Source organism: Cebidichthys violaceus, unplaced genomic scaffold (assembly GCF_023349555.1).
Source record: "Cebidichthys violaceus isolate CVI_PGR_0920_01 unplaced genomic scaffold, fCebVio1.0.p SCAF_10, whole genome shotgun sequence".
NCBI classification, from domain to species: Eukaryota; Metazoa; Chordata; class Actinopteri; order Perciformes; family Stichaeidae; genus Cebidichthys; species Cebidichthys violaceus.
In genome coordinates, this window is record NW_027176263.1 from 8763976 (window position 1) to 8790494 (window position 26519).

General features: G+C 41.0%; 1 protein-coding gene across 22 annotated transcripts in view; it reads left to right on the top strand.

Annotated features, from left to right (window-relative positions):
- nrxn1a (neurexin 1a) overlaps window positions 1-26519 on the top strand; it is a 245015-nt gene that overhangs the window by 84543 nt on the left and 133953 nt on the right. For 15 of the 22 annotated variants that reach the window (XM_068724314.1, XM_068724330.1, XM_068724438.1 and 12 more), the window contains 5 exons: window positions 5825-6126; window positions 9371-9394; window positions 10472-10633; window positions 15162-15603; window positions 21238-21621. In XM_068724314.1, coding sequence (XP_068580415.1) covers window positions 5825-6126; window positions 9371-9394; window positions 10472-10633; window positions 15162-15603; window positions 21238-21621 — 1314 coding nt within the window. The remainder of the gene's footprint in view (window positions 1-5824; window positions 6127-9370; window positions 9395-10471; window positions 10634-15161; window positions 15604-21237; window positions 21622-26519) is intronic. The other 7 variants (XM_068724355.1, XM_068724372.1, XM_068724425.1 and 4 more) reach the window with 1 other exon arrangement.

Consider the following 26519-nt stretch of genomic DNA (forward strand, 5'->3'; position numbering starts at 1 on the left):
TTGTCAAATTTTACTTTCAGAATGTGCTTACTCCTTTAGGGGTGGGCTGTGTTGGATTTAGTTGTCTGTATTTGAGATGATCCTGCTCTAAAATCTGGCATGTGTGTGTTGAGCTAGACGCCACCGTGCAAACCTGCCCAGCTGTCTGCATTTGTTATGCATTTGTCTGTTTTTTGGTCGGGGTGCTGCCACTCACTGTCATATTTAATTTGAGAAGAAGAAAGAGCATATTTTACAGTATAAATGTCATTTAAGTCGAACCATTAAGGTTTAAGCAGTATGGTACCGAAAACTGTTTGATTGCAAACCTAGTTCAAACGGGGTTCTGCCTTAAGGGCAATATGTCTGCCCAGGTGGAACGCAGACTCACGTCACCCTTCCACAAATACAAAAATATATATCCTCAAATCACAAGGGTGGCATGGGTTTCATTCAAAATGTTGACTATCGCCCAAAGGCCACGAGTTTACAGCTTTGTTATTCTTGGTGGGTTCGTCACCAGGAGAAACACCTCTAACATTACACATAGTAATTTGACCCATTGTTCATATAGAATATTAATGAATGCAACTTTTGAGAAAGTCAAACTTTTAGAGATAGACCCAGAGTCTTTTCCTCAGTAAAGCATCAGTGAATACCGGACTTGAATTTTAAAAGTGGTAAGAAGGAGAACTTGTAGGCGCGCAACGGATCACAAAACTCACAGTTCAGATCGTGTCAAGGTTTTGAGTCATGGACAGGATCAGCAGGGAATTTTTAATTTTTTTTATACGATTGCTGATTGTCAATGAGCCATATTGGCTGATACAGATCTTTTTTGTTCTTGTATTGTATCGTTATAGCAGCTCATAAGGCGCAACACAAGGCTTCAGACTATTTTTTTTTTTCACCACTGTCTCGAAAAATCATTTCAGCTTCCCCAAAGTCAGAAATTTCTGTAATATAGTTTGCATAAAAGCGTGGCTTGTTACCCAAATATGGAAAGACAGCTAAAAGAAGCCAGCTGTGTGCTTGTGAGCTGACTACTATTATTGGCCAGATGGAAGATTGAGTGCTAGCTTGGCCTGACACTTGACTTGGCTGACAGCTTTATGGTGAATTGCCTCCAAAAGCAAAAGCTTGACAAGTCATGCTTTGCCAGAGTCAACATCATTTAAACAGAAAAAGTCTTGTGTCTTCAATAAGTTAGTTAGTTATTAGAATAATCCGCTTACATTCATTCCCCTCAGTTCTGAGTGAAGCGATTATTTTTTGGATATATATATATATATATATATATATATATATATATATATATATATATATATATATATATATATATATATATATATATACACAGTTGTGGTCAAAAGTTTACATACACTTGTAAAGAACATAATGTCATGGCTCTCTTGAGTTTCCAGTTATTTCTACAACTCTGATTTTTCTCTGATAGTGTGATTGGAACAGATACTTCTTTGTCACAAAAAACATTCATGAAGTTTGGTTCTTTCATGACTTTATTATGGGTTAACAGAAAAAGTGATCAAATCTGCTGGGTCAAAAATATACATACAGCAGTGCTAATATTTGGTTACATGTCCCTTGGCCATTTTCACTTCAATTAGGCGCTTTTGGTAGCCATCCACAAGCTTCTGGCAAGCTTCTCGTTGAATCTTTGACCACTCCTCTTGACAGAATTGGTGCAGTTCAGTTAAATTTGATGGCTTTCTGACATGGACTTGTTTCTTCAGCATTGTCCGCATGTTCTCAATGGGATTTTAAGTCAGGACTTTGGGAAGGCCATTCTAAAACCCTAATTCTAGCCTGATTTAGCCATTCCATTACCACTTTTGATGTGTGTTTGGGGTCATTGTCCTGTTGGAACACCCAACTGCGCCCAAGACCCAACCTTCGGGCTGATGATTTTAGGTTATCTTGAAGAATTTGAAGGTAATCCTCCTTCTTCATTATCCCATTTACTCTCTGTAAAGCACCAGTTCCATTGGCAGCAAAACAGCCCCACAGCATAATACTACCACCACCGTGCTTGACGGTAGGCATGGTGTTCTTGGGGTTAAAGGCCTCACCTTTTCTCCTCCAAACATATTGCTGGGCATTGTGGCCAAACAGCTTGATTTTTGTTTCGTCTGACCACAGAACTTTCCTCCAGAAGGTCTTATCTTTGTCCATGTGATCAGCAGCAAACTTCAGTCGAGCCTTAAGGTGCCGCTTTTGGAGCGAGGGCTTCCTTCTTGCACGGCAGCCTCTCAGTCCATGGAGATGCAAAACACGCTTGACTGTGGACACTGACACCTGTGTTCCAGCAGCTTCTAATTCTTGGCAGATCTGCTTTTTGGTGGTTCTCGGTTGACTCTTCACCCTCCTGACCAATTTTCTGTCAGCAGCAGGTGATAGCTTGCGTTTTCTTCCTGATCGTGGCAGTGACAAAACAGTGCCATGCACTTTATACTTACAAACAATTGTTTGCACTGTTGCTCTTGGGACCTGCAGCGGCTTTGAAATGGCTCCAAGTGACTTTCCTGACTTGTTGAAGTCAATGATTCGCTTTTTCAGATCCATCCTGAGCTCCTTTGACTTTCCCATTGTAGCGTTTGTGGGCGTTTGTATCCAATGAGCCCTATTTAAATGGCCTCAGAGAAGTCACCAGCTGTAGTCACTCATAATCACTCACAAGAAGTTAAGAGGCCATGCTATGAAGCTCATTTCATTGACACAACTTTCTAAGTCACCAAAATTGCTAATTCATGTTGCTGTATGTATATTTTTGACCCAGCAGATTTTGTCACTTTTTCTGTTAACCCATAATAAAGTCATGAAAGAACCAAACTTCATGAATGTTTTTTGTGACAAAGAAGTATCTGTTCCAATCACTCTATCAGAGAAAAATCAGAGTTGTAGAAATAACTGGAAACTCAAGAGAGCCATGACATTATGTTCTTTACAAGTGTATAACTTTTGACCACAACTGTGTGTATATATATATATATATATATATATATATATATATATATATACACACGTTACAATTAGGGGTGTAACGGTTCACAGAATTCTCGGTTCGGTTCAATACAATATAGTGGTGCCACGGTTCGGTACGTTTTCAGTACAGCAAAAAAGCCGAAATGCCAAATCCTCGCTGGTGAGACTCTCAAGTAGTCTTTAAGAATGAAAGGTTGTGTTTGATACTTAAGATCTTCTCTAAAATCTTCCTCTATAAACTCAAACAGACACATTTCCTGGAAAGTTTTAGAAGTTTTATTTTTCAGACTTAGTTACAGTGCTGCGGGTCTCTCTCTCTCTCACCTCATATTTACTTTAATATCAACACTTACACACAAAGGTTTCATAGATTATGGATCCATAAATGTGGTCTACACACATCTCTCACTCATTTCCTCAGTGCCGTTGTTTCCACCAATTTCAGCTATATTTTCTTTTCCAAAAGCAATTTAATATTATTGAAACGTATTGTTTGGTTCGTAATGCCTACCGAACCGTGAGCCTCGTACCGAACGGTTCAATACGAATACGTGTATCGTTACACCCCTAATATATGTTTGTGCGCGCACACACACACACACACACACACACACACACACACACACACACACACACACACACACACACACACACACACACACACACACAATCTTTTTTTCCAAATGTAATGCAGCTGAGTGAATACTGATGGTTGAATTGTTTTGCTCCATTTAGACCTGCATATGTTGACATCGGAGTGCACCAGGCTGACTAGACTAGTGTTTGAATGGAATTATGATTCTCTAAGGAGATGTATGCCCCTCGCCCTGACACTGCCTCTGGGCTGAGCCCCAAGTGTTGTAAATTCCTAACAAAACCGCTGCTGTACACACACACACACACACACACACACACACACACACACAATTCATTCTCCGTTGGTTTGGGGAATTAACTGAAGTGCGGGAGGATGTGTGTGTGTGTGTGTGTGTGTGTGTGTGTGTGTGTGTGTGTGTGTGTGTGTGTGTGTGTGTGTGTGTGTGTGTGTGTGTGTGTGTGTGTGTGTGTGTGTGTGTGTGTGGAGAGAGAGATGAGGCTGACCCTAAACTATTGGCTCTATTTGTTATGGTCACTGAGCTTGTGGAGCAGGGATAGGTGGATTTAGTGAAGAGGGTAGAGGTCTCTAATTTTCACTGATAGGGGGCTCAGGCATTGAGGGAATGACCAAAGAGTGGTGAGATCCAGCCAACTTCAATTACGGCCCCTTGCAGTTTTCCCAGAGGTACACTATAGTGCCTTTAAGGGGGAATCAATGAGGTGACAAATTGTTGTGGACAGCAACCCCTTTTAGTCGTTGTGTTGTTGCATCCGTGCCTGGATTCTACTCTAAGCATGTGTGAGTGAGTGTCTTTTGAATGTGTGTATGTTTGGCAAGCATATATAAATGAGCAGCACTCCTCATTTATGATAATTGAACGCTTTGGTCCATTTGTGTTTCGGTTGCTTATTTTCTGCTTGTGGCTTTAATAGCTTGTTATCTGTCTAAACCTGTTTTTAAATGCTTTCTAATGGGTGTTTACATGCATCACCCCCACTGCTGCTTTTTGTGTCTCACAATAACAGCGTTGAGGTTTTTCTCAAGGTTATTTTTGCTTTGTCATGGCATATCTGAGGATGGATGATGAGCGCCGACCTGCTCGGGTTTACTGAGAAACATGTATCTCTGAACTAACCTTTCTAATGGTGGGAGGCGCTCATAGGAATCTGTCGCAGGAATGCTTTCTGCTTGAACAGTTGCATTCTGGGAGATTGTTGGTCAGAAAAGTTGGAGACATTCTAAATTTATAATGTACATGGAGATTTTATATTTCTCACATTTTATTTAGATCAGATTTCATGACATAATGGCAACACAAAGACAACACAAACACAAGTGAATCCCCTCTGCATTTTATTTGTGTAAAGATAAAACAACATCTCAGTTTTTTGTTTAACCCATGAGTTCAGAGGCTTTCCTGCTTTTCTATTACTGAGGGGTCATATTGTTTGTATTTCAATGCTCCAGTTTAAAATGTGTGTTTGCACTTGTTATATCACATCTTTGATTTAAACATGCAGCAGGATAGGATTTTATGTAATGTGCTTGTAGTGTGCTTTCATATACATTTTTTTATGCATGCTTGCCTAATTATTGCGTGTGAATGTGGCGTTGGAACCTATGAGCTGATGTGATGTTGGTGTAAATTAGCCACGATAAATTCAGCATAGCATACAGTTCAAAAGTGGGCACACTGGGTTTGTAAATATTGTACATGCATGCTTACGATTGACAGGTAGGGTAGCTGTAGCTATGTTGAGGCAGCAGTGAGTGCTCATCACAAAAGACGCAATAGCACAAGAAAAATGGAACACGTCACTAAGTGAAGAAAGGAGAAGCAGGGCTATAATGTGTTTGTGTGAGAAAGTTGTGAAGGATTGCATCATTGTGTGCCAGGTCTACCACTACATTGTGTGAGATGTGATGTCCAAAATAGCAGTTGTCTAACATGTAATTACTGTACAAACGTTTTTAAAATGGGACATCATAAATCTCTCGAAACACCTGTGTTCTAAGGTTAAGGTAGGTACTAGCTGGTCATTGAAAGCTAGAGTCTACCTTGAATCTCTAGATGTACCTTCCATCACATTTCAGTTTGCCACTTCTCTCCAATGTCTCTGTGTTTATTAGTAATCCACCATTTTTGAGACATCCTTTCTCATTTTTTTTCCTGACAGCTCCCCATCAGGCACCCAAGAGGCCATGCTATTAATGCAACGCATTTCTCTTTCTCTGTCTCCGCAGTAAAAGAAGAGTATGTCGCCACCTTCAAAGGATCCGAGTTCTTCTGCTACGACTTGTCCTTGAACCCGATTCAAAGCAGCAGTGATGAAATCACATTGTCATTCAAAACCCTGCAGAGGAATGGACTGATGCTGCACACGGGCAAATCAGCTGATTACGTCAACCTGGCACTGAAAAATGGGGCTGTCTCACTCGTCATTAATTTGGGGTCTGGAGCCTTTGAAGCTCTTGTGGAGCCAGTCAATGGGAAATTTAATGACAATGATTGGCATGATGTCAAAGTAACAAGGAATCTACGTCAGGTAACAGTACAGAGGGTGATGCAGAGACTCAGTAAATGAATCAAAACAAATGCACTTAAATCATTACCATCATACGATATATTGTTTTTTTCCAGACATTGTAATTGGATTGCTAAATTGAATCATGGTGGTGTATGGTGGAGACAAAACAGAACCACAAGTGCGCAGGGACATCTAGATGTGAATTAAGACCTCTATTAAGTTACAGTTTGAGGGGGAAAAGAAAGTCAACTTATTTATCCTTTTAAAGCAACTCTGATTCTGAGAGTTTTCAGTATGTAAGTGGAATTAACTTGCGTCAGTTCCTTGGGATTAGTCCGTATCAACAAAGTATTAGAGGTAAATGGTTTACTTTTTGTTTCAAAAACATTTGACCACAGTTTATATTTTGAGTTTTGCAGTGCATGTATAGATGTTAGACAGTTATTGAGCACTAATTTCTTTAAAGAATGATGTCACTGCTGAGGGATTATTTTGTGAGATAAGGGAAAAGCATTTAAAAGCAAACTTTTTGGATAAAGTATAAACATCACGTAAGCATAACTAAAACTACGGGTCACTCTTAAAGACTGTATGAAATATGGACGTGGTCTCTGTGACTATAGGTATCTGAAGAGCTGGTGAAATGCTCAAAGTGGTTGGCATTTTAACATGGCGGTCTATGGGGATCGACTCACTTTTTGAGCCAGCCTCAAGTGGCCGTTTGAAACTGCAGAGTTTCAGCACTTCCGCGTTGGCTTCATTTCTCAGCACCAGAGGTTGCGGCTTGGTCACTCTTTGAAATGAATGTTTTATGAGCACAGGCAAAACTCATCTAACAGGATCCATAGGCTTTAATAGGCTGTCCTACATGGCAGCGGTGACTCCCCTCTGCATTATTAACTTTGAAGAGACGCAGTAACAGTGTGACCTGGTTAGCACAAGATTTGTTACGTATTAGACTTCTATAGAAATCCTTTTCAGCAGCTTGTGCTACTTACATTCTGAAACACCACAGGATGGTTCTTGCAACCCCCCCACTAATAGTGCCGATTGCATGTGACAACACTGCTCAAAAGTGGGAGACTGGCCAGGATTGGTTCTTGCCTGATCTCACCAGGAGCAGAGGAATCAGATGGGTTGAAAAAAAGGTGTAATGCATGTGCAAACTCAGACAAAGATTAGATTCCCCTGGCAAGAGAGAAGCTACAGATGTATGTGATGGTCTGTTGCATTGTAAACAGTGTAACTACTACTGATTAGTATCAGATCAACATATACAGTACTACATGGTGTCAGGAGGCAGCTGCCACTCTGCTAGTGGCAGACCACCCTTGGACATCAGCAGTGCCAGCCTGTTGGGCCCATGGCTGATCCAAAGTTTTACTGAATCCCCACATCAACATGTTCTCAGTGGCTTTCAACAGTAACAACCCGCTCCCACATGTCAATTGGTGTAAGCCACCACTGAGTCTGTTGGTGGATGTGATTTCATATCCCTGCTGTCTAAAAGCTGCCACAACTTTAACAAGATCCTGATCACTTATTTTCCATTTACAGTAGTTTAAGGTGTTATGACTCACTGTGCCCAAGAGGTCTAATACAGCAGGGCATTGGGCTTCCTCCAGTACTCCAGGCCTGATAGGACACCGGTGGGAAACTGAGTCTCAACGCGCAACGTGGCATTTGAGATCTCACCCCAGGTGCACAAACAGGTGTCTCGTATGTTTCATAACAGCTAGCCCAGTGATGTGTGACCATGTAAAGTTCATGATTCACAGTCATAATCATTGTTCATCTTGGTTCAGACACTCTGGACCCAGAGTTCAGCTGCACTTCTAGGTAGAGCATCTGTTTACTGGGGCAGCAGGAAGTCCTCTTACAGTGCTGGCTTAACTGATGATGATGATGATGATGATGATGATGAAGAACACAATTCCCTCTTTGGGGACTGAACCCCAGTGTTGGTGAGAGAAATTCAGGCAAGGTGGCGTGATTGCCATCATTGGTCCCACCATCTTTGTCCTTCACATCATTCTGAGCTGCCGCTCCAAGACAACTGGGATGCTCCTGGATGTTGCAGACAGTTAAGTTAGGGTTGGGTTCAGCATCTTTATAATCTGAAGATAAGTGGATATGAAGATGTTTTCAATTGCTTTACGTGGACTGTAGCCTTCAAAAATTGTTAGCTTTTTAAGTTTGCTGAAATATTTAAATTTTTTACAAATAATTGCACTTTTCACTACAGTGTGACTAATAAAGAATATTTTATCATGAGAAAACGTCAGACTGTTTAGCCTGTGTGAAGTGGAACACCACATATTTCTTTCCTTTTACTCCTCAATATCAAACTGATTATTGTGACCCACATAAAATAGTTGAGATTATTTGATTTGACAAGGGAAGTAACACAGAGCTTTAGAAAACTGTTAAGAAAACATCTCTAGCTTTGTTCCTGCACATTTGATGGGAAACATTTGTCTTCACCTCAATACCAAAGCTGCAGCTTTTTGCATAATCAGCACATCGATTATTGGCAAACTCAAGGATTTGGCCAGCTTGAACATTCACTGCATTCAAATTGTAAAAGAAAACCAAGCATATTGAGTGCATGCTCTTTGGGGGAATCAAAATTCCCATCCTCATTCTGTGTCAGGGTGTTCTTTGCTTTGTCTCATTGCAGTAAAGTGATCCTAAAGTTCATCAATAAGACCAAATGGAGGTACAGTATTGTATGAGAGACGGAAAATCCAATGTTCTGGATTGGTCTCCAGCCTAAAACCAAGTACAAAAGAACGCAAATACCAGTACCAACAAAAGAAACAAAGCTTTAAAATGGTCTTGAACTCTGGACTTTGTGAGAGAGGGTCAACTGATGTGCTTTAGGCATTCTTTCTTATGAAAAAAATGATGTCTGTCATTCATATCCTTTTCTCAGGACTTGGGTAAGGGTAACGGTCTGGTCACTTACAGAACATGGTTCAAAAACCATGAGGAACTTAGGGAGTCGCTGGTCGAGCATTATTGTTATTTCCTTCGACTGCTTTTTTCTTGTTGAACTTATTTTGCCCTTTTTACTCTATGTTACTAACATGCTTTGGAATCAAACTAACATCATTCATGGAATGTGTCATTCTACTAACCAGTATGTTTTTTTTGCCGTTTAACAATGTACTAACAGTATTGACCATCATATATTATTTGAGTAACAGTCGTTATTCTGTTCACAGTTTTTAATTTCCTTTCTCCCCCCTTTTCCACAAAGCACTCAGGCATTGGACACGCTATGGTAAACAAACTACATTGTTCGGTAGATATCATTCTAATTGTTTCCTAGTTTGGGTTTGCCGTGTGTTTCTTTTCTTTCTTTTTTTTTTTTTTTTTACTGTAGACGTCATTTACAAAAAAAGGGAAATTGCGGTTGGTACTCTTCTGCTTACTTTTTCGAATCCTTTTTAATTTCTTGGTTCATTCATTGGTTTCGCCCTCTTTATTTCACTTGTTTCCTGTCCAATTCTGTTTGATCCACCTTTTTAGGAGCATCATTTCGAGCCTTTTGCATCAAGCTGTGGTTAATAATGAGGACCCTCTCCTGTCTGGCTGGCCTGATGCTCTTTGGCTCAGCCAGTTGTATCCCCATTCACTCTGCATGGCATGCACTTTGACTATGTGTTGCAAATGTCAGACTGCCCATTTGTCTCCATGAATGTGACAGTTGAGCTGTGTTTGTCATTGGTGCTTCTCTGGTGTGTTCTTATTTCTCTTTGTGGCTTCCATACGCTTTTGCATGCATCTGACACTGTGGCAAGTGTCAAGATACTGACTCCCAGTATCCCTGTCTATCTTTTTCTTTTTGTGTGCTTGTACTCAAAAAGAAAAGACAAATGTATGCATGCTGTTTGTTTCTTTTATACCCTCAGTCATTTTCCTATACTAAAAGGTGATTGTTCTTTTCATAGCATGTGCTCCCTCTCTAACCCAGTAGCACTTTCTGATTTCTTTTGTAGAACTGCTGGACGTACTAATATGGAATTAATAGTTTAACTAACCTAGATAACATTCTACTAACACCATTTTTGTGTCTGCTAAAGTACTTTTAAGTTGCAGTAGGGGCAATACTAACACTGTAGTATGGGCACTTCACTAACACTCAAACTAGAATAGCATTCCTTCGAAGGCTTGCAGTCTTCCAACTAATCAAACTGGACAAAATAATAATAAAAAAAACAAGAAAAAAGACAATGAAAACAGACATGAAAATGGGTTTATGAAACATGTCATAGACAACATGAAGGAAAGGCAATAACATTGCGGTATATAGGCTGTCTGAGTATAGCGTGTCCTTTCCCTGTGCTTTGTTGTCTAGGTAACAATATCCGTGGATGGGATTCTGACCACCACAGGATATACACAAGAAGACTACACCATGCTAGGCTCTGATGACTTTTTCTATGTTGGAGGGAGTCCTAGCACAGCTGACCTGCCTGGATCTCCAGTTAGCAACAACTTCATGGGCTGCCTCAAGGAGGTAAACACCACTTCTGTGTGCACTCTGAGGCTGGTGGGTGTACAGGATATGACTGGCTTCACCTCAGGCCTCCAAACAGGCCATTCCACCCACACGCTGACCCTGTCTCATCCTTTACACTTTAGTTTGTTTCTCCTCTTTCCCCTCACATACTCACACAAACTTTATTTTGCCTCTACCGCCCCCTCAGTGCGCTCATAATGTTATACACACACACACACACGTTCACTTCGTGTCGTCTGGTGTACCACACGGCCGCACATGAACTTTCTTGGAGTGGAATTTACCACAGGCTCCGTCAGGTGCACTTCAAAGAGGAGCAGTGATCCTGGGATAAGGCGGTTGAATTTTCATGAGCAGTCAGTCAACTGACACACTTAACGGCTCACAATTCTTCCACTGGGGAATAGGAATATTATTTTAGACCACTTACCTAATGACTTACCGTTTTACTATTATGTTTGGTTTGGTGTTGTAGTAGTGTGTATGTTAACGTTGTGCTAGAAATGTGCAACTTGGCTTTAACCCTCACCTTGAAAAAAGGACACAACAAAGTGCAAGTACATCACTGTTTGACATAAATACTGTCAGGCAATGTATTAAATTCAGCACATTTTGTATCTTCGATGCTCCATGGTGTAATGGCCCTTCAGGCTAATGACTTAATGACAGTATGTAATTAGTCACTCGCCCCTTTACTAATATATTCTAGTATTCTACTATGGAAGTATGTGTATAGTCTGTACTTCATCCCTAAGTAAGAGAGAAGGAGGTGATTTCTTTTCCTGCAGAGGGTTTATAATTTATACATTTCTGTACAGTAGTAGTATTTTTAGTATTTTTTTCAGTTGCTGGTTAATAGGGATTTTGACCTAAAGCATATACTTCACGAGCCACCAGGGATATGCAAAGATATGAAGCAGGCAGATCTCCAAAGTACTGCAAAATGATGAATCTTATTTATTTTTAAATTTCAAAAGCTGTCGTCACTTTGCGTTCTTCTACTTCTCTTGCTACTGTGGTGTCCTACATTTCGTCTCTCACCTCAAGCTGTCGTCCTCGGTGATCCTTTTGGAGAGGTCCAAGGCAGCTCTCTTTAATGAGCAAGCAGAGCATGGACCACATGTCCACACGCCACGCACAGCTCATTAGAGGTCTGGTATTTGAAGGGGAGTATCTTAGTTAACTGCAAGTCTCTGAGGTTCTGTAGATGTGGTGACAGAGGGAGTGGAATTTGTGCACCATAAGCATGGTGCATTCACCCAGGTGAGCTGCCCTCACTGCTCTCGGCCAGCTTAATAACAGCATCTGCTCTCACTATCCTGAGTTTTGAATTGCTCAAAAACTTAAAAATATGATGCATAGCTGTGATGGTTCCCCTGAAATGTGAGACAGAATGCCCCCTCTTTTATTTCCTCCTATAATTTATGTATTTAGTTTTACTAGACAATGCAGATGTCATTATCAAAGTTAAAAGGGAGATGTTGTCCTTTCACTGTAAAGTCCACAGTTAGTTTAATTTACTGGCTTTTAATTTGTTAAATTTTTCCTCCATTTACAAACTCGCATCCAGCCTGTTGCATTATACAGAATCCCCATCTCAGGTCCTCCTCTGTGTATGTCATGACAACATATGAGAGGTTTAACAGCATGTGCTGTGGGCCCTGATTGATGGTATGTTTAAAGTGTTGCTCGTTGCAGCATTGGTGTGCAGATGCCAGTCTGAGTTGCCACGCCTGCCCGTTGGTTCTGATGGCAAAACAAACGCTGGTGCAGTAATTGCTCAGTTGTCACAGCCCAAGCTTGATGACAAATTAGTGCAGCACTCCCAGCGCAGCACCAGTTGTAGCTCAGACCAAGGCTCCTTTTGACTCTGAAAGGTGCCCTTTGTCTTGACTATAAAGAATTGATTTGGGTTTATAGGCTGTCTGCTGCACTTTTAGTCTACATAGCTAAGGTCCAGCAGGCAGAGATATCATCTTTTATTCCTTTACTCCTTTTCTTCATTTGTTGTTGTGTCAGGAGTCTAGTCAAATGACCTTTCTATTCCTAATCTATTTCTTTAAAACATTCAATTTGGCTCGGTTTCAGATGTAAAAAATATAAATGTTTTTTTATGAGGGAAGATAGAGACGTGGGAGTAAAAGCCTGGTATTTTTGGTTTCCCTTTTTTTTGTGCAGTGTGATGCAGTCGGTCACAAAGCATTTACAAGAAAAATAGCCCGAGCTTACCTAATTCTAATGCACCACTATGAGCTCCATCTACCTGAACAGTTAGACACAGCAGATCTGATTCAGTGATAAACATAATGCTCCATGCAAATGCAATCCCATCGGAGTTGTCCCCGTTTTCAGGTGAACGCTTAGCATGGCAACAAATAAAGGACATGGACAGTGTTTTCCACAGCTGTATCTCATTTGATTTGTCTTGTTGAAAGCAATATAGATTTACCACTAGAACTATTTTGTTATGTAAATACATATGCATGTTACCATAATGGGGCTGGCCGTCACTTTATAACCGTATCTACTAATTAGTTGTGCTAGAGCGGTGTGGAAGAGATCATTGACTCTACTCGTGCCCACTGGGGAAATTCTGTCAGGCATACTATTGACAGCTTTGTGTTTTAAAGAGGCAATCTTTAAGATTTCAGTCCAGGTTGATTTAGATTTTCTGTTTTAGTGAAATCAATGGAATTGTGCTCAAAGTTTAGCATATTGAAATGTTGTTGTTGACACATGAGCTTTAAGTTTTCAGAATTGTGTGCATAGTTCCATTTTTTTGTGTGTATATGATGGAGAAAAACTAATACAGAATACTTTTCTGGGAATGTTACCACAGACGCCCAGTTGTTAATACTGCAGATGCATAAATATTGCAGCACTTTCGGCTCAATCACCATTGTATTACCTCCTCCTGCAATAGATAGTGACTTAACAGACATTTATGTAAATTCAATCTTTGAGAGTACCCCTTTAAATTCTTTTTTTTTTTTTTGCTTTACAAACTGATTGACACATTGTATTATAACACTTCAATGTGAGTGAGAGTGCTTTAGTGGTGAAGTAATTTTTAAATATCGTCACCGCACTGATGTTTTAATGAAAAGTTTTGACATTCACCAAAATGTTAATTACTTTCTCATATGGAAATTAGACGTAACAAGACAGAGGGATTTTTGCCACAACAGCTGCACTTATTCAAGATACTCTTTCATTACGGAGATTAGATAATGACAAAGTTATGGCTGTCTTAAGTTTTTGTAAGATTTGCCAATTACAGCAGCACTCCTGTTTGATTTGCACACAGTGCGGCATGCAATGCTCCCCTTTACACAAAGACTTTTTCTTTGTCTTTAGAGATATGTTTTAATCAGCATTCTAGACGATTTACTTCAAAAGCAGCCTTCCACAGTGTTTAGAACACAATTTAAAATGCCTTTATATAACTATGAAACAGCAGATTAAAGATGAGTTACATACACAAATGGAGTTGATTACTGAAACAAACAACTGTAGTTAAAAAAGATCAAGTTAGCAAATTGGTCAGTTGATATTGCTGTAATGTATGATAATGATTCTCATCCATGGTTAATTGGTCTTTTAATGACATTGTGGTTCATGTTTCTGTAATGGGCTGCTACTGTCTGTCACTTCTGCGCCCAAGCTCTTCAGCACTTGGCACCTCAAAGGTCACAGCGCTAATGCACTCCATTTGGTTAAGCACACTGAAGCCAAGCCCTGTCTGGTTTACAGTGTCTGAGAATACAAACTGCTGTTGATATGATGAATTCTGTGTAAATTCATGTACAGTAGATTTCTGCAGTTAATCACTTTTCTGAATTAGGCAATGTTGCAATGTTTATGTTTATGCAGTCATTTTTTATTTGCTTTTGAGAGGCATATCCATCATCTGCCCACTTTTATTGTAATCACTAGCTGCAACCGGGGCCTTAATCAACGTTTTACTCCACACCTGCAATCAAGGCAGCAGTTTAGATTTATCATCCTCCATCTCACTTTCCACTCACAATCCAAGGAGATGCTACCTGATTTATCACAATCGCCTTTTAGATCCAAGCTGTCTCCTCCTCTGGTTGACACTGAAGCTAAAAGTCAAACCGGATGTCTGAACTGCTTACACTTCACCCAGACAGAGTACACTATGCATGTGTTGTGAAGGCTTCAAGTGTGAAGCAAAGAAAGCAGGGGGATGTGCGTGACATTTGTTGCCACGCAGACACAGTTCCTCACTCTAGGTGCAGTGTCACAAAGATGACCGAGGCTTGAGCCGTGCAAACCTTGCTTATGACAAACTGTCCTGAGGGGGTGAAATGTCACATGGACAACCGCTGTTTTACATATCCAGATCATTCAATTTTTTAAAGCAGTTATTCATAAGACTTAATAGATTGCCTGAACCATTTACATTTAAATAGCAATAGAGGTCAATCTTTCACGTTTTGAGTGAGACACCTACTGCATGTATGATTGTAGAATTGACTTTCCTCCTCTACTCCCAATTCAGGTTGTGTACAAAAACAACGACGTGAGACTTGAGCTGTCCAGGATGGCCAAGCAGGGTGATCCCAAGATGAAGGTCCATGGCACTGTGGCATTCAAGTGCGAGAATGTGGCCACTCTCGACCCCATCACATTCGAGACGCCCGAGTCTTTTATCATCCTCAACAAGTGGAACGCTAAAAAGACGGGCTCCATCTCCTTTGACTTCCGCACCACAGAGCCCAACGGCCTTCTCCTCTTCAGCCACGGCAAGCCCAAGCAGCAGCCGAAGGATTCCAAGAATCCTCAGACTCTCAAGGTGGACTTCTTTGCCATTGAGATGCTGGATGGCCATCTGTACCTGCTGCTGGACATGGGCTCAGGAACCACAAAGACCAAGGCAGTCAATAAGAAAGTCAATGACGGCGAGTGGTACCATGTGGACTTCCAGCGAGATGGCAGATCAGGTAACAGGAAATTGTTGGCTCTTGCTACATGCAAATAGACAAAACATAAGCATATGCAGAAAACCTCAACATCAATTTGACAGTGCAAAAAAAAAAAAAATGTTGGAAAACACAATTTCACAACACATATGCAACATAATAAAAGCTGCTACAAATACGGTCAATGCAACCAAATACATACATCTGAAATCTGCAGAGGTTGACTATACTCAGTGGTATTAGAAAATGATCCAAAGAATTTTTTGAATTTAGGAAATTAGACTGAATGATTTAGATATTTTTTGCAGATATCTGCAGCACACTGAATGTAGGGATTTGTGCTGTCAAACTTGATAGGATGTTTTCGTCATTTGATTGTGTTTTGGTTATTTGTGTGTTCCAGTCCCAATGCAGACATACATGTTTGCTTGTTTGTACATGTATGAATGATGATGAACTTGTCTGTTGTCTGAACGACTAGCATATATTCCCACATACAATGTACATTCAGCAGGGACCGGTGCATGCTCTGCATTCATTATTTAACTGCAACAAAAATACTTGTTATGGGTCACAGTTAACTTTTCTGTGAAAGAACATATCCATTACCACACCACGGCTAATACTACATCTCCACTGAAAATTAGATATTTATTTGCACTTGTCCATTAATTTAATGAAAAACGGGTTTTAATGGCCGTATAGAACTTCAGATGGTGGTACCTATGTGTCATATGTTGTTTCCAGGGACATATTTGCCACAAAATAACTTTGCTCCCTCTTCCGTTGCGTCCTCTAAGCCCCGGGTTGCTCTGCTCTGGTTCCTGTTGATTTGCTTATCTAAGCAGCAATTTGTTAGTGTGTGCTTAGAGCCATGGCCCTGCAATGTCATGCTGCAAATTAGATATACCCCTTGACCATGTTTTCCACTCCACCTCAAGAGGTGGAAATTAGATTAACTGTTTCATTACCCCCCAAAGCAATACTGGGCTCTGGTCTCAATTGAGCTGTATGTTGTTAGAATAGCGATAGATACATTCATGTGCTTTCTTTTTTTTATTTATTTTTTTAAAATTCTACCTCTGGCAGCATGAATTTAACAAAAAATCTGTTCCAATACTGATTGAGGTGGCTGAATACAGTAGTGAACAGTGACATATGTTACTGAGTGTCTTGGATTCAACTTAACTTATGTGTGGAAGAAAAAGCTGCAATGACTTCTCAAATCACATACATCTACAACATTTAGTTATGGTAGACCAGACGATAAGAAGCGCTGTCTAAATTAGATTTTGTTCATTATCTGTCGAGTAACCTCCCATAATCCACCCCCACCCCCACCCCCACACACACACACACACACACACACACACACACACACACACACACACACACACACACACACACACACACACACACACACACACACACACACACACAAAAGCTATTGAACATCTTTTCTTGTCAGTTGAGCTCACTCTGCTCGCTGTTCTCTCTGTCTACTCTGCCTACGTTTCCATGGAAACAGGAGGTGGTCTCTCCCAGGACTGAGACAGTTACTGCACAGTGCTGTGCTGAGCTGTGCACTAATGACATTTCAGAATAACTTTTCTTCCTTTCCTCAAGTCTAAGGCATCAACACTTGCATACTGGAGTGTAAAAGGGACATAAGAAGGTCTCTGTAATGTGATGACTTCCCATGTGAGAAAAGTAACAGAGTGGTTAGAGTGCCGCACAGTGCACTCACACACTGTATAAAGTTACTAAGCCATTTTCAAATTGACCAGCACTATTTTGTCTTTGCTCACCCTTTAAATTTAAGCCCATTCATTTCTGAAAGTATGCAGTCCCCCTAAATCTAAAATCTTGAGATTTCCATGAACTGCACAAAGCACTATTGTTTGCAGTGTGTAATGATGAGTGCACGGCTCCTCAAATGGAAGCATTAGAATCTTTGCCGTTCCTTTCTACTGAAAAGGCCTCATGCGATTTCCATTCCCACAGGATACATGCAATTTTAATGATGCGTTACATAGCAGCTTTGTGTAAATCGAGTGATATAAAAAACAACTTTCAAAACATTTTTCTAAATGCATTTTTGTGTTTGTTTTTTTATCCATGAGTTATTGCTACATATTAATATTTGAGGTTAAAGCTGAGCTGATTCAGAGCTCTGTGAAATACAGAAATTTCCATTTTTGTGTTATGCTGTGCCGTGCTGTAATATGTAATACGTTTTGTTACCTTTTTGAGAGCCTGAATGAACATAATCAATCCCTGTCAACATATGATTCAGTTTCAATAGTCCACATGTGAAGCTCAGTAGAACATACCAGTCCCTCTTATAACATAATGCTAGTGTAGGCTTTTATACACCCTTTTGTTATACTTTTTAATAATTTATAGAATTAAGGTAATTTTAAAACATAAGAAAATAATAAACTATTCCCCTTGAGAGCTTGAGTCACGAAACATATGGTACGCTCTGCTTTTCATCTGCGTGTCAGATGTTTTATTAATGTACACCACCAAGCACGTCACTCAACAAAAACAAAAATACAACTCAACAGCCGAACATAATTATCTGCAGCCGGGTCCTCCATGTGCAACACTTCCTGCAGCCGTGACAATGGCGGATAATGATCCCTGCCCTATTTAGTTTAGTCGGCTCTTCCTGCAGGAAGCAACCCTGTAAATGGACTCTCGCTCTCAGACAGCATCTTCTAACCTCAATGCATTAGAGACGCTGAGAGACACTCTGCTTTTAAGTGAGGGCTACAGGGCCGGGAGTGCTGTGGGCCACTCATCGGAGACATTACACGGACGTTGCTCTGTTGAAGCCCCACTTCCTGCCAGGGCATGCAACCCACTACTTTACACATAAACATGCACACACGTACAGTACACAAACGGGCACATACGCACACATATAGACATCACATCCCACCCCACCATCCCCGCAGCCCACTCACAAGCTTCTCTCTACAGAGAATCCAATCACATAGAGAGATTTGGCCGTATCGCCCTAACTGGATTGTAGTAATCCCCTGTCTAACATGTTTTGGGGATGTGTGAGTGGGGTTAGGGGACATCATGCCAAGTTGAGCCTGACTGCTGATGCAGAAAGTGTGAGAGAGATCTGAGCTGTCCTTTGGACCCATGCCTTCAGGTTTAATGATGGAGTACCACTTACGGCTCAGGCCATAGAGAAAGAGAGGGAGAGACAGAAATGTGGTCAAAGGGTTTTAAAGTTGGCTATAATGCTGATCTTCATCATCATTATCCATCCTTATATATCGCTTGCATCATCATTTTGATCCCTCCTAAACTGTACATCCTGTACGTGCTTCTCAAGATATTATTTGCTGCTGCCGTTCTCTCATCTGCTTTCTTATCTGTCATCATATACCCCTCCCTCATCTTCTCTCCAGACATCTTTATCTCTATGTTCCCATCTTGTTCTGTATCCATCTCCTCCTCTTTTATGCTCTGTAGCATTTGCAGAGACACATCCCCTTCCCCTCTTGGCTATGAACACTGTTCCAAACATAGGCAGTCCTGCAATGTGTGTTATATGTGATATGTGTTCCATGCTGCTGGCCTGGCGATGGCACATGTCCCCATGGGATTGTATAGTGCCTTCTGACTTAACATAGCTTGACTTTGTTTACACAATTCCTTGCAGTACTGTGACAAGTGAGCAGAACACTCTGAGCAGATGCCTGAAAGATGCTGACATCCTTCCCTTGTCTCCCACTTACATCAATTTAGACAGACATGCTTACTGTAGACTTACGGCATTCTTGTTTGCTGTTTACGACTGTAATAAGATTGAGGTAAAGATACCATGGGATTTAAAGAAGCCATTAGATGATGCCTCCTGAATTATTTACATTGTAAATGTATAATCCACAAAGTATTGTTAAATCCCAAAGATGTTTTGTTGTACAGCTACTAACCTGTCATATGGTGAGATCCGACATATCTGGGGTGAAGATACTTCCGCTCTCACAATTCACGCTGACCACTCTGGTGCCCGTTCTTCAGCCGGGCACCTGCTCTATCCGACGAAAGTTTCCTCGCTAATGAGTTTGATGTACTGAGCTCGTTAGCGATAACCTGAAGGGAGCTGTTCTGGCTGCGTGACGGGTGGCCCTTGCCAAGTGTGCAAAGCTTGGAAGTCACAACAGCTGTGGCTGGAGAGAGGTAGGGGCAGTGGGTGGCGGCAGGAAAGAGCTGGAACAGATGCCGGGGGCCAAGACCCCGAGAAAAGAGCTGGAACATGTTGGTGGGACCAGGTTAATCATTGTGCACTAGGTCCGTAGCTGTCTCTCTCAAGCACTTTTGCAAGAAGGCAGGCTCACCTTGGCTATAAAGAACATGCATAACCAAGATTAGTATTAGTTTATACATTGATTTCATTTTGTTGCCAGCTTTTTTCGGATTCCACAGATTAGGAAAAAAAACAAAAAACAAAAAACAACACAATGAGTTGTGCTTTCATTGAAAACAGAAATATAGAATTTATCATATGTATAATGAATTATGATATGTACATTCATGCATGCTAATGGCAGCTGTAATGAAACTTGAAAGGCCCCATTTAATGTCTAATGTGTCTCTAAAATGTGCCAGACAGCCCGCTGAAAATTCATGTGTGGCTTAGGGCTTGTTTCCCAACATAAACACTTTGATTAGAAAAGTAACTTAAAAGCTGTTTCATATCGGCCATAGCATGCATCTGCCACTCAAAATGCAAATTATGACTTTATGGCAATTCTATTTTTGAACATCCTTAGCCTATTTCTCTGCCACTCTCCCCTGGCAGTGACCTGTGCGGATCTTCAGCAGCGCGGTATATAGATTACTGGACGAGGATGTGGGCAGTGGAGGCAGCCACCATTAATTAAAGATCCACAATGGCTCCTGCCCCGAGAGTAACGGATCCATATACAAATTAATCACCCGGTCTGAGTCCCACAGTAAGGCCTTCCTTTCCACAGCTTTACAGTCCAGTCATGTCCTCTGTTGTTTACCGTGCTCCAGATCGAGAATTAAACCTGAATGAGAGCGATAAATCATGGTGGGGAAACACACAAACTCTCATTGCAGGTTTAGAGGCAAACAGAGGGAGAGACAGGATGAAAAAAACAGCCTGCAGTCCGTTAATCAAGTTCAAAAAGATGGCTATGATGTTTTTTATTTTTTTATTTGTTTGGTTGGCTGAAATGATAGAGGGGACAACGATTTTTCTTCTCCTCTCCTTTCCATTTTATGACCACTGCTTTATAGATAAAGGAGATTTATTATGGGAAATCCAAGGGAAATTGAGAGGATACTCTTAGGGATCCTAGATTAGGCTACTAATAGACTAGCTGTCCTGTGATTAATGCGTCTTATCAACACTCATCAGTCATTCTAAATGAAGAAAATCCTGACCTTGTCCAGATGGATAACACCAATTAAGCTAATTTCTTCATCAAACCATCTTTAAATGGGTCTTCTCTGCATGTTTGTCTTTTTGCAGGACAGATAGTGCTTTTGCGTACCTGCAGTCACCAATAGGTGTTACATTATTATGTGTCCATCTGATGAATAACCTCAGAGTTGTTCGGCAAAGGAAGGAATGAACTTATCCAACTGTTATTTCTTTAGGTACCATCTCTATCAACACTCTCCGCACTGCCTACACAGCCCCTGGAGAAAGTGAGATCTTGGACTTGGATGACAATCTCTACCTTGGGGGTCTACCAGAGAACAAAATGGGGCTGGTGTTCCCCACCGAGGTGTGGACAGCACTACTCAACTACGGCTACGTGGGCTGCATCCGGGATCTATTCATTGACGGACAGAGTAAGGATGTCCGGCGCCTGGCTGAGGTCCAGAAGGCTGCCGGGGTGAAGCCCTCCTGCTCTAAGGAGCCTCCCAAACAGTGTTTGAGCAACCCCTGCCAAAACAACGGAGTCTGTAGAGAGGGCTGGAACCGCTACGTGTGTGACTGCTCTGGGACTGGATACCTGGGGCGCTCCTGTGAAAGAGGTAGGACTTTATGGTTTTTTTTATCTCTTTTTGTCTACCCAGCAGTTTGGAAGAGTGTCGTTTCGGTCTGGTTGGCATAACGTGGATTTGTCAGTGTGAACTGTTGACGATGCAACACAGTGACACACTTCTACCTCACTATGTATTATCTTGAGGTAGGCATGGGATCGTAAAAATGTGAGTATACTGTAAAAGATGTCAAAGACAACCAGAAAAATACTTATTTTAATTATATATACTTTAGATTTTGTATTCTTTGGGACCTCTTTTCAAGTTCAGTTTGAACTGCATCACCAAACAAAAGCCTGCAGGTGGTCTTTTTATGTAGGCTGAACATGGCTGAACATCAGCAGCTCTCAAACAGCACACTGAAAGTAAAACGAGACGGGAAAGAAAGTGTGAATGTGTAGACAGACAGCCACAGAGAGGCAGACAGAATGAGTCAGGCATCGTAGAGTGTTCACTGCCTGATGTTCGACTATGTTGAGTGGCAGGTGACTGATGCACCGCTGAGACGCTGCTGGTCACGTCCACCATGCACACTAGCCTGTAAATTGGCTGTCTTCTGCTAACCATTTGGCTCATCAAACCACTCGCTCATGACCAGACCTGGTGCAGAATACTTATCCCTCTCTTCCCCCAGAGAAGAGAAATAGGAGGAGTGAGAGTCACACAGTGAACTCTTATAGCTGGAGCAGACGTAAACCTGACTCTGCAGTAGTTTATCACAGGGTTTTTATGGGCGCTCGTAACAAAATGAAATCTCAAATTCCTCAGTAGTGTTTCATGTTGGTAGAGTTATAGTTTATTGCATTATAACCAATATTTGTTTGTAGTAAGAGTTGCATTTGCTTGAAGCCCCCTCCCCCCTCCCCCGAGACTGTCGTGATAATCTGGCTACTGTAGATTATTTTTACTGTATTTGTATTTTATTGATACCTATTCTGTAATATAGCTTATAAAAAACAGCTGGTCATAAAAAAGGTTCTTTGTTCATCTCAACATGTTCCCACCTTTCTACCCGTTCAGCATTAGCTTGTTTGCCTTTTTGACCAGAGGATTGCACTTTGACCTCTTTGATAAAAATCTAGCTTGATACAAATCACAATCTGAGGCAATCATTTGTTTACTAAAATTTGAATTTCAAACTTATTTCCATAATCTGATTGAGAGAATGAACATGTTTTCTAGTTTATTCACTAAAAAGATTTGTGATATTAACTTCTATTAGTAGCCCAGGATTTGGGTATAATAGATCTCTATTGAGTCTTAATTAACTCTACTATTCAATAGTTTCTTTTAACTCAATCACAGATGAGTTTATTTTGTATTCAGTTAATATCAACGGAGTGTATCAGCCGAAGTGTATATTCACTGTATGTAAAGCCACTGTTTACAGTAAATCCTCAACTAATATAATGTTTACAATACATCCTTATAAGCCCCGGAAACCAAGATTGCTCTCAAGTGGTAAAACTCTTATGTTGCAGCAGTGTATATATATTTCATCATGAAGTCTCTACAGAGTGATAGCAGCAAATGAGCAAAAAACTGTTAACATATGCATAATCAAGGCAAATGTCAAAAAAGAGCCCAAGTATGTCACACTGTTATCACAGCGTGATGCATCTGCACAGGGACGACAGACAGCAGGAACACCTTCTCTCATCGGGGAAAAAATGAACTCCAGTTGGAATGAAACACATCCCACACAGTTACATGTGTCATCTGTACATATGCTCGTGATTTTCCTCAGTGCTCAACTCACTCACCTTATGAAATGCGGTCGCCCAAATATCCCGTTGGGATGTAGAACATGTCTGGCTGAGATACTAATGATACGATTATGATGGACTTTTACTGAGTCAAATGGAAGCAAAAATCAAATAAAAGCACAAAATACCGGAAAGATTTCCTGTTCTCTGTAATGAATTTAGTTTATTCAGTCATGAATGTCTTAAAATATTACAAGTCTTGTGAATAACAGTAATGTAATTAATGCTAAGACAGGAAATTAATATTTAATTTTAGTGAAAAAGAGAGAAAGTGAACCTCCTCCATCTCTGATGAATGTGTTCAGTTAGGTTTGGCTCTCATTTTCCACACGTGCACTTCCATTCTAGCTAATGAGTTGACAGGAATTAGGGCATAGTACGCGAGGGAGGAGGAGTGGGCATGGGATACAGATCGTTTCACTTCAGTAAGATAATGACTTATCCGGAGTGAGTGTTCTTGGATTCAAAAAGATATAATCCACTCTGACTTCATCTGAAAACAAAAGCAGGAAGCATGTAGCTCCGCGTTTCAAACTATTTTCCAGAAAGCGCTGCATGTTGCAAAGGTCTCTGCCACCATGACCTCCTCTCCTCCCTCCTTACACTCGAGTATCTCCTGGCGTCTCGGCTCCTACGTCGAACTCTCTTGGTTTCCTGGCTGTCTCTGCTCTATGTAGGAGACTTGCATCGGCGAGAGTGTGAGTGGGAGCAGTGGTATGGAGGATGGGCCATGGCATGTTGCCAGCTGTTTTGATGGCTCCAGATTGCCTCTGCGCTGGTAGGATGAAGCAGGCACCAGCAGGCCGAGGAGCTGTCAAAAGAATTACCCCAGCTCTCACTTATCCATGCATGGTGTACCACCCGGTGGCAAAATACAGCTACTGCATATGGCGGAGGAGGAGGACGACAACGAGTGGAAGGAACAGGGGGTGGAGCTTCAGAAGAGAACCACAGAGCTATTCGCCCTATTTTGAGAGATTTTAATTAAGCAGACAAAGCAATTTTCCCCCTTGCATCCCAAATGTCTTCCTCTTCATTGTTCCTCGGGTTGCTAATTAGCCCAAATATTAGTCTTGCGGTGTGAGGCTAAGGCAGCCTCCCAGATGGTGTAGTAGGTGCGTTGCAGCACATGTACGTATTCCCTAACGAGATATGACATGCTGGATTCCAACACTGACAACACCTGCTTTATACCACATGGACAGTGACTGCAGATGGATGTTTGCTTACAGATAACATGCGATAACAAAATACAGATGCTGATGATCAATATACAGGTCGATACCCTATATACTCACTGTACACCACATGTGCTAGACACACATTTACATCAACCTTATCAGAGGCTCTGCACAGGGCTTTGTCCTGCTTTTACTGCTCACCAGCAGGGATTTTATGAGCTTAAGATTTTCCTTATTTTGTTGTTAAATATAGTAGTCTTACGCTTTAGGTCATTCTTCTGGAATACATCTTTAACATAAAGTATGAATCCATTAAATTGGAATATATCGTTGCCGGGATTGTTAATAGGTGGCGGATATCACCCTCTAAAACTTTAGTGCTCAATGGCAAAATCCACAACTTAAATAGAAAACATAATACTATTCTTTAAATTAGTATAACTAGAAAAACTGATTCTTTGAGCACATTCATTGCTTTTCAGAGCATAAAGCCATTTGCCATTGGCCTGAAGCTAAAGCCAAGAGGTGCAGAATGTTATTGCATAATTGTGAAATGCCCTCAAAGGGGAATATGGCTGAGTTTTAGCATTAAAACACATTTTAGCCATGCACTTTGACGACACACTGTGTGTTATTCACCATTCACCACACTTGAACATAGTCACAAATTAGAGAGAACTGGTCGTCTCATGCCTTAAGCGAAGTACACAGATGCACAGAAATTTTTTTGAAAACATGGAAAAATGTGACTGTAAGAGTGCTGGGGCTTGATTTTATGAGAATCTAAGCATGTGTTGTGGAATAGAGGTTTGGCTAGGAGTCAAGTAGACAATCACATTTTTATTAAGTACACAAACCTGAAGGAAATTCAATGAGTCTCACCGAGTTTATCAAAGGACTATAATTTATCTGTACATTATAGCTTTTGATGTCTGTTCTTCTAGAGAGACCGATAGCACAGTAAAGACCAAAGACTGAAGATTAACTTGTAAATCATTAATTACTTAGTAGTAATTCCCCTTTAATGGTCTCAATGGGCTGAAATACCTCATTTGCACATACTAAATCTTTACCATTTTGGCTGTCGTATATGTACCTGACAGCACAAGCTGAAGTTGCAGATTCCACCACTCTGAACGGACACACTGATCCATTTTCTGTCTTTGTTCTCATTTCGCAGCCTTAATGCAGTCGCCCTACGGTCACAGGGCAGCAGATGTGATGTTGGCCTATGATGATGAGGTTTCTTTCTGTTTAGAAAATAGTTTCCCCGTTTGTGGAAATCCACTCAACCTGGCAGGTTGTTTTCACACGTTTAATAGCAGTGAGTCTATTATCTGGATTGTGTACAGTAAGATGCTCTAAGAAGTCTGCAGTGAAGAAGACATGAGCAGCTTTGAATTATTTATGATATCTCAGAGCCATGAAAACATTTTCCAAAAGCCTTTGGCAGGTGTTTTCTGGCAAGTTTTGAATTGGATTGGGCCTGGCGCACTGATACTGTGGGACATCACAATCCTGTGACATGCAGCCGACAGCTCTCCCTTCCTGCAGAGCCTGTTGAGTGGAGGAAGAACTGTTTGCCTGGCTCCCTTTAGTAGTACTTCTTAGTAGTACACCCTAATGTGTTACTTCTCTGAAAGAGATCACTCTTTGGTTTCTTGTGAGAATCAGAGAACAGTGTTTATATTGTGCTTTACAAGTCAGGAAGTGAATGCTCGGTTTAGTTACGTATGCTCCCTCTCCCCTCTGACAGCCTCCTCTTCAGCTCCAGCTTCAGTCCTTTCAATTTATTTTGATATTAGACATGGGGGTGCCATTTAATATGACTCGCCTTCCAGGATTGGATTTTTGACAGCTGCTCACTTTGCATTAGGTAATGATTCCCTCACATGTCATTCTTCGTATTTGTATATCTATCTGGACTTTGCTGGAATTCATA